The following is a 13519-nucleotide window of genomic DNA, read 5'->3' as shown; positions in this document are numbered from 1 at the left end:
AATACAAAACTTTTTATACATCCTGGTTAGCTTGGAGAGTTAGCTGACAGTATTCAAACTGGATAGTCTCCTGGTTTTTTTTAAGATGGAACTGCAGTTTAGAGATTGCTCTTTCCCCAGTTGCTTAGTCCTGGGGTAGCCAATGTGGTACCAGCCATATATTGTAGACTGCCACTCCCATCAGGCCCAGCTAGCAAGGTCAATTGCCAGGAATGATGAAAGCTGTAGGCCAAACAATATGCAAGGCACAATGCTGTCTATCCATGGTTTAGTTTGCCTGACCTCCAGAGAACCCACTGTGCTGGTGGTGCAGGAGGTAAGGTAAAGAGAAAGGTAAATTACTTTAAGAAAAGCTTATAATTGCTTATTATAGGAACAGCTTCCTACTGATTACTCCAAGCTTGTTTTATGTTTGTGTCTGAGGGAACAGATGATTGCAATAGGGAAACAGAATGCTGACCAGTGTGTTCCCAAATGATGCCTTAAAGGTAAAGGGACCCTTGACCATTAGGTCCAGTCACAAACAGCTCTGGGGTTACAGTGCTCATCTCACTTTATTGGCCGAGGGAGCTGGCGTACAGCTTCCAGGTCATGTGGCCAGCATGACTAAGCCGCTTCTGGCAAACCAGAGCAGTGTATGGAAACGCCGTTTACCTTCTTGCTGGAGTGGTACCTATTTATCTACTTGCACTTTGACGTGCTGTCAAACTGCTAGGTTGGCAGGAGCTGGGATCGAGCAACGGGAGCTCACCCCATCGCGGGGATTTGAACCGCCGACCTTCTAATCGGCAAGCCCAAGGCTCAGTGGTTTAGACCACAATGCCACCCTCTCCCTTTTGCCATACAGGTGCTATAAACTATCAGTGTGTTGTGTTCATTGACCCCTGAACAGGCTACAGACCACCGGCTACAGACCACCCCATCTTTTATATTCCCCATTGAATCACTTTTAAAGTGATTCAATCATAGACTGAGCCAAAGAGTGAAAATTTCAAACAGGCCAATTCTCTTTGGGTTGGATCCAGACTTCAGTGTTTCCTTCCCACTGAAGTCAGTGAAGTTAGATTGATAACAGTGGGACCCAACTGAGTCAGAATCCATCCTGTTTTCATGTTTCACAATTAGACCTCATCCATCTATGAACTTCTAATGTGATTCGTTATCTAAGGTGTTATTGTTGTTAATAATAATCTATGCTTCGCTTCCACCACCAATGTTAAATACCAGTCGTACAGAGTTATATAGAATCATAGAATCATAGAGTTGGAAGAGACCACAAGGGCCATCGAGTCCAACCCCCTGCCAAGCAGGAAACACCATCAGAGCACTCCTGACATATGGTTGTCAAGCCTCTGCTTAAAGACCTCCAAAGAAGGAGACTCCACCACACTCCTTGGCAGCAAATTCCACTGTCGAACAGCTCTTACTGTCAGGAAGTTCTTCCTAATGTTTAGGTGGAATCTTCTTTCTTGTAGTTTGGAACCATTGCTCCGTGTCCGCTTCTCTGGAGCAGCAGAAAACAACCTTTCTCCCTCCTCTATGTGACATCCTTTTATATATTTGAACATGGCTATCATATCACCCCTTAACCTCCTCTTCTCCAGGCTAAACATGCCCAGCTCCCTTACCTCATAAGGCATCGTTTCCAGGCCTTTGACCATTTTGGTTGCCCTCCTCTGGACACGTTCCAGTTTGTCAGTGTCCTTCTTGAACTGTGGTGCCCAGAACTGGACACAGTACTCCAGGTGAGGTCTGACCAGAGCAGAATACAGTGGCACTATTACTTCCCTTGATCTAGATGCTATACTCCTATTGATGCAGCCCAGAATTGCATTGGCTTTTTTAGCTGCCGCGTCACACTGTTGGCTCATGTCAAGTTTGTGGTCAACCAAGACTCCTAGATCCTTTTCACATGTACTGCTCTCAAGCCAGGTGTCACCCATCTTGTTTTTGTGCCTCTCATTTTTTTTTGCCCAAGTGCAATACTTTACATTTCTCCCTGTTAAAATTCATCTTGCTTGTTTTGGCCCAGTTCTCTAATCTGTCAAGGTCATTTTGAAGTGTGATCCTGTCCTGTGGGGTGTTAGCCACCCCTCCCAGTTTGGTGTCATCTGCAAATTTGATCAGGATGCCCTTGAGTCCATCATCCAAGTCATTGATAAAGATGTTGAATAAGACCGGGCCCAAGACAGAACCCTGTGGCACCCCACTAGTCACTCTTCTCCAGGATGAAGAGGAACCATTGATGAGCACCCTTTGGGTTTGGTCAGTCAGTCAGTTACAAATCCACTGAGTGGTAGCATAGTCAAGACCGCATTTTACCAGCTTCTTTACAAGAATATCATGGGGCACCTTGTCAAATGCCTTGCTGAAATCAAGGTAGGCTACATCCACTGTGTTCCCTTCATCTACCAGGCTTGTAATTCTGTCAAAAAACGAGATCAGGTTAGTCTGACATGACTTATTTTTCAGAAATCCATGCTGACTATTGGTGATCACAGCATTCCTTTCTAGGTGCTCACAGACTGTTTGCTTAATGATCTGCTCCAGAATCTTCCCTGGTATTGATGTCAGACTGACTGGGCGGTAATTATTTTGGTCCTCTCTTTTCCCCTTTTTGAAAATAGGGACAACATTTGCCCTCCTCCAGTCTGCCGGGACTTCGCCTGTTCTCCAGGAATTCTCAAAGATGACTGCCAGTGGTTCTGAGATCACATCTGCCAGTTCTTTTAATACTCTTGGATGCAGTTCATCTGGCCCTGGAGACTTGAATACATCTAAACTAGCCAAGTATTCTTGTACTCTCTCCTTAGTTATTCTGGGCTGTGTTTCCTCTGCTGAATCATTTGCTCCAAATTCTTCAGGTCGGGCATTGTTTTCTTTATCGGAGAAGACTGAGGCAAAGAAGGCATTGAGGAGTTCAGCCCTTTCTGTGTCCCCTGTTTGCATTTCACCATCTTCTCCTCTGAGTGACCCCACTGTTTCTTTGTTCTTCCTTTTGCTACGAACATACCCATAAAAGCCTTTTTTGTTGCTTTTAACCTCTCTAGCAAGCCTGAGTTCATTCTGTGCTTTAGCTTTTCTGACTTTGTGTCTACACGTGCTGGCTATTTGTTTGAATTCCTCTTTGGTGGTTTCCCCCCTTTTCCATTTTTTGTACACATCCTTTTTTAATCTTAACTCAGTTAAAAGTTCTTTAGATAGCCACCCTGGCTTCTTTAGGCACCTTCCATGTTTCCGTCTCATTGGTATTGCCTGAAGTTGTGCTTTTACTATCTCCTTCTTAACAAACTCCCAGCCATCATGAACTCCCTTTCCTTTTAGTATTATTGTCCATGGGATCTCACCCAGCACTTCCCTAAGTTTTATGAAGTCGGCTTTCTTAAAGTCGATAAATTGAGTCCTAGTATGCTTGGCTGCTCCTTTCCGCTGTATAGTAAACTTCAGAAGAGCATGATCACTCGCGCCTAATGATCCTTCCACTTCTACCCCACTAACCAGGTCATCAACATTGGTTAGGACCAGATCTAAAATGGCTGTTCCTCTTGTTGCTTCTCCCACTTTCTGGACAATGAAGTTGTCTGCAAGGCCAGTGAGGAATCTGTTTGACCTTATGCTCTTGGCTGAGTTTGACATCCAACAAATATCCGGGTAATTGAAGTCCCCCATTACTACTATCTCCCTTCCTTTTGCATGCTTGGCCATCTGTTCCAGGAAGGCATCATCTATGTCCTCCGTTTGGCTTGGGGATCTATAGTAAACTCCCACAATGAGGTCACTGTTATTCTTCTCTCCCTTAATTTTGACCCAAATGCTCTCACTTTGGCTTTGAGGTTCTAAGTCTTGGATCTTTTCACAGGTATACACATCCCTGACATATAATGCCACTCCTCCTCCTTTCTTGTCTGGTCTGTTTCTCTGAAATAGATTGTATCCCTCCATTATTACATTCCAGTCGTGGGACTTATCTCACCAGGTTTCAGTGATTCCTATTATTTCATATTTAGTTTGCTGTACCAAGAGCTCAAGCTCATCTTGTTTATTTCCCATGCTTTGTGCATTAGTGTACAGACATTGAAGTCCATTAATCATTCCCCCGTGTCTCTTATTTAAGGATTTTTTCCTCCCACCACTAGGTCTGCATGCTGTTTGCTCCATTTGGTCTATGACATTTGGATGATCATCTTCATCAATTGATAGACTCCTACCTTCAGGAGCACTGTCTCCCTCCCCCACATTAGTCAGTTTAAAGCCCTCCTGATGAGGTTTCTGAGATTTTTGGCAAAAACATTCCTCCCAACCATTGTGAGGTGCAGCCCATCGCTTGCCAGAAGTCCATCTTCAAGAAACTGCAGTCCGTGATCTAAGAATCCAAACCGTTCCTGTTTACACCATTTGCGAAGCCAGCTGTTCACTTCCACTATTTTTCCCTCTCTCCCTGGGCCATGTTGTTCAACTGGGAGGACAGATGAGATGACAATTTGTGCATTTAATTGCTTCAATTTCCTGCCCAGAGCCTCGTAGTCTCTTTTGATCTTCTGGAGGCTATTGCTTGCAGTGTCATTGGTTCCCACATGAACCAAGAGGAAGGGGTATTTGTCAGTGGATTTTATGATTCCTTGCAGTCGTTCAGTTACATCTTGGATCTTAGCCCCGGGGAGACAGCACACTTCCCGAGACATCTTGTCAGGCCCACAGATCACTGCTTCTGTTCCCCTCAGTAGGGAATCCCCTATCACTACTACACGCCTCCTCTTAGGTTTGGTCGGGGTTCTTCCGTGAGCTGTCCATTCCACGGTCGCCTGCACATTCCCTGAGGACTGACATTGCTGCTCGTCTTCGTATACCTGATCGACTGTAATGAGGGAGAGATCCTCAAATGGAGTCTGCTCTTCGTCTTCCATGCTAGGGGAGAGGACCTCAAAGCAATTGTGTATTTCTAAACAATCAGAGCGAACCCTGGGCCTCCTACTTCTTTGAGTCACGTTTCTCCATATATCTGGCTCCTGTGTTGGTGAACTAGCCTCCTTCTCAGGGGAGTCCCCTGTCTCCTCCTTGGTGGAGACGGTGTGCTCTGTTGCTTCCAAGAAGAGCTCCAGCTCTCTAATTCTTTGGAGCGTAGCTACACGTTCCTCCAGTTGCTGGACTTTGTCTTTAAAGAGGGCAATCAACATGCAATTGCTGCAGGTAAAGCTGCCTGCAACCTTTGGCAAGATGGCAAACATTGCGCAGGAACCGCAGGCGACTGCAGCTGTTCCCTCACCCTCCATCTTGAGAACGTGTCGTTGGGGGTGGCTACAGCGGTCCTCCATCATAAGAAGCGTGAAGACAGGACAAATAACTCCCCCCAAAAAAACCTAGGTTTCCCCCAACAAACGTTTGAGACTAGCTCCCCTAAATCTATAAGATGGATCAAACTGCGCACGCCGCTGCCCTGCAAGCTCTGATAAGCTCCTCCCACAGCTAATCACCTGCCTCAACAGAAACCCTGCCCCCTCTGACCTTTGCACAGGGAGAGCAGCTAATCAGCCACGATGGGTCAGCAAACCTGGACTGTGCCAGGTAAGGTGGTCTTGCTAATCCTGCGGTGTTCCATTTGGACACAATGGTGCCCTGAACCAGTATACTGACATCCAAAAAACCTGCCTAGAAATGTTTTTCCCAAAAGCTCCAGAATGGACCTCCGCCTTTCACAAAAAAAAAGTGTATTCAAATAACATATAGAAATCTTGGACTGTTTTACATTTAGACGGATTTGTTTCTGGACAGAAAAGTAAAGTAAAGATGCTCTGCGTTGTTTGATTCCCCCTTATCTTTTTCAGCCAGAGGTTATTAAAGACCATCATTAGTGTAACCTAATGTACCAAGAAATTTAGCATACATGTGCCTTGCTTCATGGGGGCTCATAGCACTGAAGGATTTGTTTATGATGGGCATAAATTATTCCCCCTGTCCAGGATAAATAGGATTGATATAAGTGCACCTGAGACAATAATGTGACTACCAGTGTGCTTTCCTTCTGTTCATGAATAGATCAAGACAGAGGTGAAATAAATTCATGCAGAAGTTTAGCCAGTGACATGTGAAGTTACTAAAGGATGCTAGGCACCATTATTTAACTCTTGGCATATTCACACACACAAAAATGAGATGAACATGATATTTAGATAATACTAGCACCAATTATCATTTTAGAATTCATTTTTGCGTATGCACCCTGCAAATTCATCTGCAGTGGTTTTTAGATAGTGTTTCAATAAACCATGGGGTTTCTCATAAGCCTATCAATACCACTACACATTAAAAATGATAGTAAGACTAACAATGGCTTATAAGAGAGCTTGTTGAGAGACTGCCTTTTGTAAAACAGGACATATGCTTACTCTAAAACAAATGTCAATTTACTCCAGCACCCTACTTCCTATAGCAACCAAACATATGCCTAGAGAAGCCCACAAGTCCTCTTGTTGCTCCGCTGTAATTTCAACATGGGGTTTTGATATTGCCAACATAGCTTGTAGACATTAATAGATTTATCCACCATGATCTTGCATAATTCTCTTTTGAAAGTCAACTAAGCTAATTGTTATCATCCATTATTATTGTTGTTGTTGTTGTTGTTGTTGTTGTTGTTGTTGTTGTTAAAATTCTATATCGCCCTTCATCTGAAGATCACAGGCCGGTTTTCATTATAAAAACCCAAAAATGTGAACCACAATAACAAACAGAAAAAATCACACACACCAGTTTAAAAGGCCATAGATTGACTAATTAGCCAAAGGTCTGGGGGAAGAGGAATGTTTTTGCCTGGTGCCTAAATATATGTAACGAAGGCACCACACAAGTATCCCTGGGAAGAACTTTCCACAAGCAAAGAGTCACTGCAGAAAAGGCCCCTTGTTGTGTTGCCAGTCTTTGTATCTCTTGTGCAGGAGGCACATGGACAAGCGTCTCAGATATGATCGCAGGTTCTGGGTTGGTTCATATGGGGAGAGGTATAACCTGTGGCAGCAAATGCCAAATATTAATTATGCACTGCATGAAGAAGCACTTCCTTTTGTTTGTCCTAAATCTCTTTCTTTCTGTTTCATTGGATGATCCCAAGTTCTTGGGTAAAGAAAAATGCCTCTGTATCCACTTTCTCCACACTGTGCAAAATTCAAAAAATGTCTTAGTTGTAATTCCTCCCCCACTAAAAACCTCCAATATTGTATGTTTTCTTCATAGAGAAGATGCTGCAGTCCACAGATCATTTTGTTTGTCTCTAGACAGTTTCTTTTGCCTTTGGTGGCTTGTAGATCAGGCTCTTAAATTCACTGCCCGTAAACTCTTCTCTGCAAATAGGACATTCAGGTTTCTTCTCGTAACCACAACTGCAGTAAAATTGCTTTCGAACGTATCATTTCATACAGCACCATTTCAAAATGAATTATTTTGTTTCGCTGATGTCAAACTAATGTGGGTTGATCATATTGGCAGTGCATTCAATATAGACTTTGATGTGCAACTTTAAGACAGGATACTTTAAATTTAGTTGCAAAGGGGGAAGATGGGTTTGAAGTTTTGTTATTCAAATGACACAGTTCAAAGCCATATAGATGGCTATCTTAAATGGGAGCAGATGGAGGGAAATCAAGGTAATTGGCATTGATTTCTTTTTTTGAATGGCTAGAATAGGAATTTAGTTCAGACTGGCTTGAAAATGAATTATAAATGTCCTGGTGGATGTTCATGCAAAATTCTCATCTGCTGATGCTGTGAATATGTAAGTTGTGTTCACTGCCTTTTTATTTTATTTTGAGATAGTTTTGAGAAAACTGATTGATGGAGTGTGGTTGGATGCAAACCTATCAAAGACAATCATGTTAGAATCATAGTTATTTTGGGGGGAGTTGGAAGAGACCACGAGAGTCATCTAGTCCAAGCCCCTGCAATGCAGGAATCTTTGCCCAACAGGGAACATAACATGGCAGTTATTTTGTATGCCTCAATGTTAAGGCTGCAATCCTAGAAGTAAGTCCCATTAAATACAGAAGTCCTGTTAAATACAGTGGTGCCTTGGGTTAAGGACTTAATTCGTTCTGGAGGTCTGTTCTTAACCTGAAACTGTTCTTAACCTGAAGCACCACTTTAGCTAATGGAGCCTCCTGCTGCCGCTGCGCCGCCGGAGCACGATTTCTGTTCTCATCCTCAAGCAAAGTTCTTAACCTGAGGTACTATTTCTGGGTTAGCGGAGTCTGTAACCTGAAGCATATGTAACCCGAGGTATCACTGTACTGATATGAGACTTACTTCCCTAGGTGACTCATATACAGTACCTGAAAAACCACCTGCTCTATTCACCTGATTGGACAGGCATAATAGATGCCCTTTTCAGAGTGCCACAGTTCTCCATGATGTGGTGATTTGTGAGAGGACCTTCTCAGTATTGGCACCCCACCTCTAAGTTGTGAGAAATGCCAATATTGTTGCAGTTTTGATGCTAGCTAAAAACATGTCTATTCTGCCAAGCATTTGGCTAAACTGATGCACCTCGTTTGTCTGAGGCAGTTGTGTTAGTATATTGCCTGGTTGTTGTTTTTTTGCATTGAATTGCATTTAAATGAAATATTATGTCATTGTATTTTAATGTTGTTTCTTTTGCTGGGGTTATGTGAACAAAGCAGCGTGGGTTGTAAATAATTTAAATAAAAAACAAAAACAAAATATATAATAAAGAGACCACAAGGTTAGGTTATAAAGCAGATAGTCTTATTATATTAAAAAAAACATCCAAACCAGGGCTTTATAATATCAAATACTCAGTCTCCTCTGATCTATTTCTAGAACCAGGGTGTGTGTGTGTGTGTGTAAAATATGGGATATGGCTGTTCCCAGATGGATTGGCAACCTAGATAATGCAAGATTCTCCCCTGAGAATGAGATGGAGGGGATAAATATAAAGAGACTAAAAAGTATAGCCTGCTTCATCTTTTTTGTTTTGTTTTCATTGTCGCGAAGAATAAATGTAGCCTAGATGTTGAATAATTAACAAGAGCAAGTTAGTGTTAATCAGTTGCTGTAATAAAAATGCAAAATGTAAGAAGGAAGAAAATGAGACACTGTGGTAAATGCCCTGTTCTGGCTTATTTGGGAAAGTGCATTGTTTAGAGTTTGGTGCAATGCCTGTGAATGTGTGCACATGCAGTTATGTGTATATTATTAGAAGTGAAGATGACACTCTTCCCCACCACCACACACAGACCAACAAAGATTGTAGCAAACTGATACCAAAGCAAAACACGGAGTGTTAGGCAAGTTTTTTTCAATAGGAAGATTTTGGCATTCAAGGAAATCGTTACATACATAGTTTCAATGCTGTATTGTTTTCCATACTTGGTTTCAATCAGACTCCATGATTTCATATAAGGCCTTGTCCATATCTGCTAAGAACTCCTGTGCATGTAGCTTGAGTTCCTTGAGCCACCAAACCAATTTATGGGTCATTAGCACAGAGATAGCCAACATGGTGCCCTCCCACTGTTGTTCAACTCTGACTCCAATCAGCCTCAGCCAGCATGATGGAAGTTGTAGTCCAACATCAACTGGAGGGTTTCACTTTGGCTACACCCACACTGGGAGAAATAGCAGGGATATTTTGAGTGGTGTTCAGCTGCATTTTACTCACAGTAGACCCAATGAAATTAAAAGCCCTAACTAGTTATGTTCACTAAGTTTTAAAATGTCTATTATATTGTGCTTGTAGAAGCCAGTGTAAAGACAATGAGGCATTTCCCCCTGTCCTCCCCTCAACACCTGCCACAAATCCAGCCCATATGTTGAGCCCACATGTTGTCATCACAGAGACAGAACTCAACTAAATGGACCAATGATTTGACAAACTATAAGAAAGCATCATTTATTCAGATATATTTACCCGTGGTGAACAAACAGCCTATACTCCCAGACAGGCATAGGCAAACTCGGGCCTCCAGATTTTTGGGACTACAACTCCCATCATCCCTAGCTAACAGGACCAGTGGTCAGGGATGATGGAAGTTGTAGTCCCTAAACATCTGGAGGGCCGAGTTTACCTATGCCTGCTCCAAGACATTCCACTTTTAATGCACCTAATGTGCTAGGACTCATTGAACCCCTGACATAGAAAACTAGTTGCAGGCTTACTCTCTACCTCAGAACAAGCCCTTCCAGGTACAGTATTTGCATATGCCTACTGAAGTTTCTCAAAAATTAGTAATGACATCAAAATATATGCTTGGCCAAAGCGGATATATACATGAAAGTAGCAGCTTAAAGTGGCAGTTCATTAGATGTTTAGTTGGCCATACTGAATCTTGAAGAATAGGTCAGCTGCCCATGTTGATGGCCAAGCATAAATTGGGCATGGAAAACCTTGGCTACTGTGTAATTACTTTGAGAAAGTTGCAGTGCTTCCTCACTCAGACTTCTGACTCCATTAGAAAGCCAACATAAACACTTCACCCTCTGCTTATTTCTCACAGGGGTAATGCGTCAAAATTATGGGCTTAATCATTATTAATTCCTTTGATATTTATCAATTGCACTAGCATTAATCATGATAAACACCTCTGGTATTAATGTGGATGTCATTAGTATAGCACTTCAAGTTTTTCTACTGCTGCTCAGCCTTCATTAACTGGACCATTAGTTACAAGGTGTTACCTTTTGCGTAAACAACTCCATGTTTCCTGTGGTGTGTGTGTGCATGTGTGTGTGTGTGTATTTTAAGCCTTGCAGTTTTTCATGACCTATATATGATGCAGTAGGGTGGATTGGATATATCACACATATACTGTGAGTTCTCATTTTATCCATGTGAGAGCAATGAGTGAAATTGCTATGCTGAATCTGGAGCAGCTTCTCATGTCAGCCCACCACCTGATCACCATTTTAATATGTTTGCCATGTGGTTAGTGAAAATATATAGCACCAAATCAATCTCAGAGTGGCCTCAGGGAGAGAGATTACAAGACTCATTCCAGCCACATGGAAATGTTCTTAGTGGAACATTAAAGAGGCAATGAAGGCTTAAGCTGGTGATTTATTTGGAATGATAAAGGAACGGTATGAGGAATCATACTACTCCTTTAACATTGCTGAAGTTGTTTTATAGTGAGTGTAGCCATTGGTCCATGGAGTATACTGTTCATTTGCCTGCTTTGAATGGCAGTGGCTCTCTAGACCCTCAAGCAGAGCTTAACTGGAAATGCCCACAACTGAACCTGGGGCTGTCACTGAACTGTGTAACACATGAATTCTCACCCATGCAGGTGGAATGCATTGTCATACATAATGCAGAATCTCACAACCTCTTGGGATAAGAGGTTTACTTTGATTTATTTATTTTTCATGGGACTAGAGTCCAGTTAATTAGATCAATGTTGTGTTTTCCTTGATTGGGGCATAAGCATATGAGGGAGTGTGTGATAGTGGAGCGGCCAAAACTCCACAAAATGCAAAAAGTATAGCCTGTGGCATTTCCATATACAACTCAAATGTATGTGAGACCATTCACAACAGCAACGGCAATAGTGGGAGAGGAAACTCTGGTCCTGATTGAGGCTGAATCTAATGGAATGGTACCCTTCAAATCAACATGAAAATGTCATGGGAGATTGAACTGTTCTCCTTGTTCTTTATGTATCTTATAAAGTGGCTTTAGTATCCAAAGGCTTTTATCTCAATAAATTGGTTAGGCTTTAGGGCAAGGGTGGGAAACCTCCTCCAGTTTGAAGGCCACATTTCCTCATGGGTCACTTCCTGGCAGCCACCTGTCAAGGGAATGCAGGACCAGAGCCAAAAGTGGGCAGAAGAACAGATATGACAGCAGCCAGGCAAAAGCATTTGAGAGAGCAAAGTTGGTCTGGGAAGGGTTGCAGCTTAGTAATGAGACATGGCTTGGGTACAGTCTTGAGTGCCCCGTAGAGATACTTTGAGTGATGCATTTTGCTCCCAAATCCTGACATTCACCACCCATGCCTTAAGGCAAGCATGGCCAAACTTTGCCCTCCAGATGTTTTGGGACTACAACTCCCACCATGACTAGCTAACAGGACCAATGGTCAGGGATGATGGGAATTGTAGTCCCAAAACATCTGGAGGGCCAAGTTTGGCCATGCCTCCCTTAAGGTATCACAAGACTCCCCCCCCCCAATTTCCTGTAATGGCAACACTGAATTGTATAATACAGTCTTCCACCTTTACCGTAATACCACCTCTGCAATTCTCAGGATGTCTGAATTATAGAGCAATTTAACTGGCTACTTCATGGCGTCCCACTTAAATGGGCTTATATACCTCTGGCCTGTGAACTGCCCTCTACAGAAGATGAAGGTCTAGATCAAGCACCCTGTCTCTCATTTCCTTTACTGCACCAAAGGAATTCAGCGTTTGGCTCTTTCTGGACAAATATGCATACATAATCTTCCTTTGAAAGCTGACAGCTACTCTGAGCCATTATGCCTTCAAAATCTCTCTGCATGTAATGCAGATATCCTACTCCCAGAGCTTGCATGTTGGACTTTGAGAGGTATTTATCTCCCCAGGAACTCTGTTTAATTTAATATTGGATTCTGTTGCTAATGTCTGTAAGAGTCCTCAGAAGGCAATATTTATAGATGTAGCTCCTTCACTGGCTGTGTCCTGCTTCCAGGCTGTGAGGGATGGGCAGTCATATAGCTCTCATTAACAGTAATATGTTTGGCAGTTTGGAATGAATGGACAAGGCTCATGGCTTTTATGGCACCACGCAGACTCTTGGAATGGGCTGTTTTTAGAGGAGACAAGATTATTGAATTTATGGCAACTCTCTAGCCTCTTCTCACTTGACTGACGTTGTTGCACGAAGGCCTTTCTTATATATATTTTCAGCAGGATAATTTTTTTTTTTAAAAAAATATATTTGTTTTCTCTGTGTGTACTGGAGCTCTCCTTCTCATCTTGAATATCATTGTGCTTTCTTGCAGGCTGTGACCTCATGAACCATGGCATCCTGGCTCTTGTCAGCTCCATTGGCTGTACGTCAGCAGGATCCCTCCAGTCCTTGGCAGATGCTATGCACATCCCTCACCTCTTCATCCAGCGGTCAACAGCTGGGACTCCAAGGAGTGGCTGTGGGACCACCAGGAGCAACAGGAATGATGACTACACACTCTTTGTACGCCCGCCTGTCTATATCAATGATGTTATCTTGAGGGTGGTCACAGAATATGCCTGGCAGAAGTTCATCATTTTCTATGATAGCGAGTACGGTAAGTGTTTACTCTGTGTCTCTCTTTGTGTATGTAAGGGGTAATTGTTATCATCAAATCTGTGTAATACTATTAAACGCAATTGCATTAAGATCCTTAAAATCTTCCACTAGATTACATCCCTCTCTAAGCATTTTATGACAGCATTAGCATTTCACATAATCCTTAGAATTAAAAACGTAAAAAAAACAAAAACCCACAGCCCTTTGCGATTTCTGAAAGCCATCAACTTTTATGGCTTTCCTTGA

General features: G+C 42.6%; 1 protein-coding gene across 7 annotated transcripts in view; it reads left to right on the top strand.

Moving 5' to 3' along the window:
- Positions 1–13519, top strand: part of GRID2 (glutamate ionotropic receptor delta type subunit 2) — an 802847-nt gene that overhangs the window by 424921 nt on the left and 364407 nt on the right. For all 7 annotated transcript variants that reach the window (XR_014538421.1, XR_014538422.1, XR_014538423.1 and 4 more), the window contains exon 3: positions 12987–13271. Coding sequence is in view for 4 of the 7 variants with exons in the window: in XM_083571111.1 (XP_083427237.1) it covers positions 12987–13271 (285 nt within the window). In the remaining 3 variants the exon portion in view is untranslated. The remainder of the gene's footprint in view (positions 1–12986; positions 13272–13519) is intronic.

The sequence above is a fragment of the Podarcis filfolensis genome (assembly GCF_964270895.1).
Source record: "Podarcis filfolensis genome assembly, chromosome: 9".
Classification (NCBI taxonomy): Eukaryota; Metazoa; Chordata; class Lepidosauria; order Squamata; family Lacertidae; genus Podarcis; species Podarcis filfolensis.
Note: the sequence above shows the minus strand (reverse complement) of the source record. Positions and strands in the feature narration are given on the sequence as shown.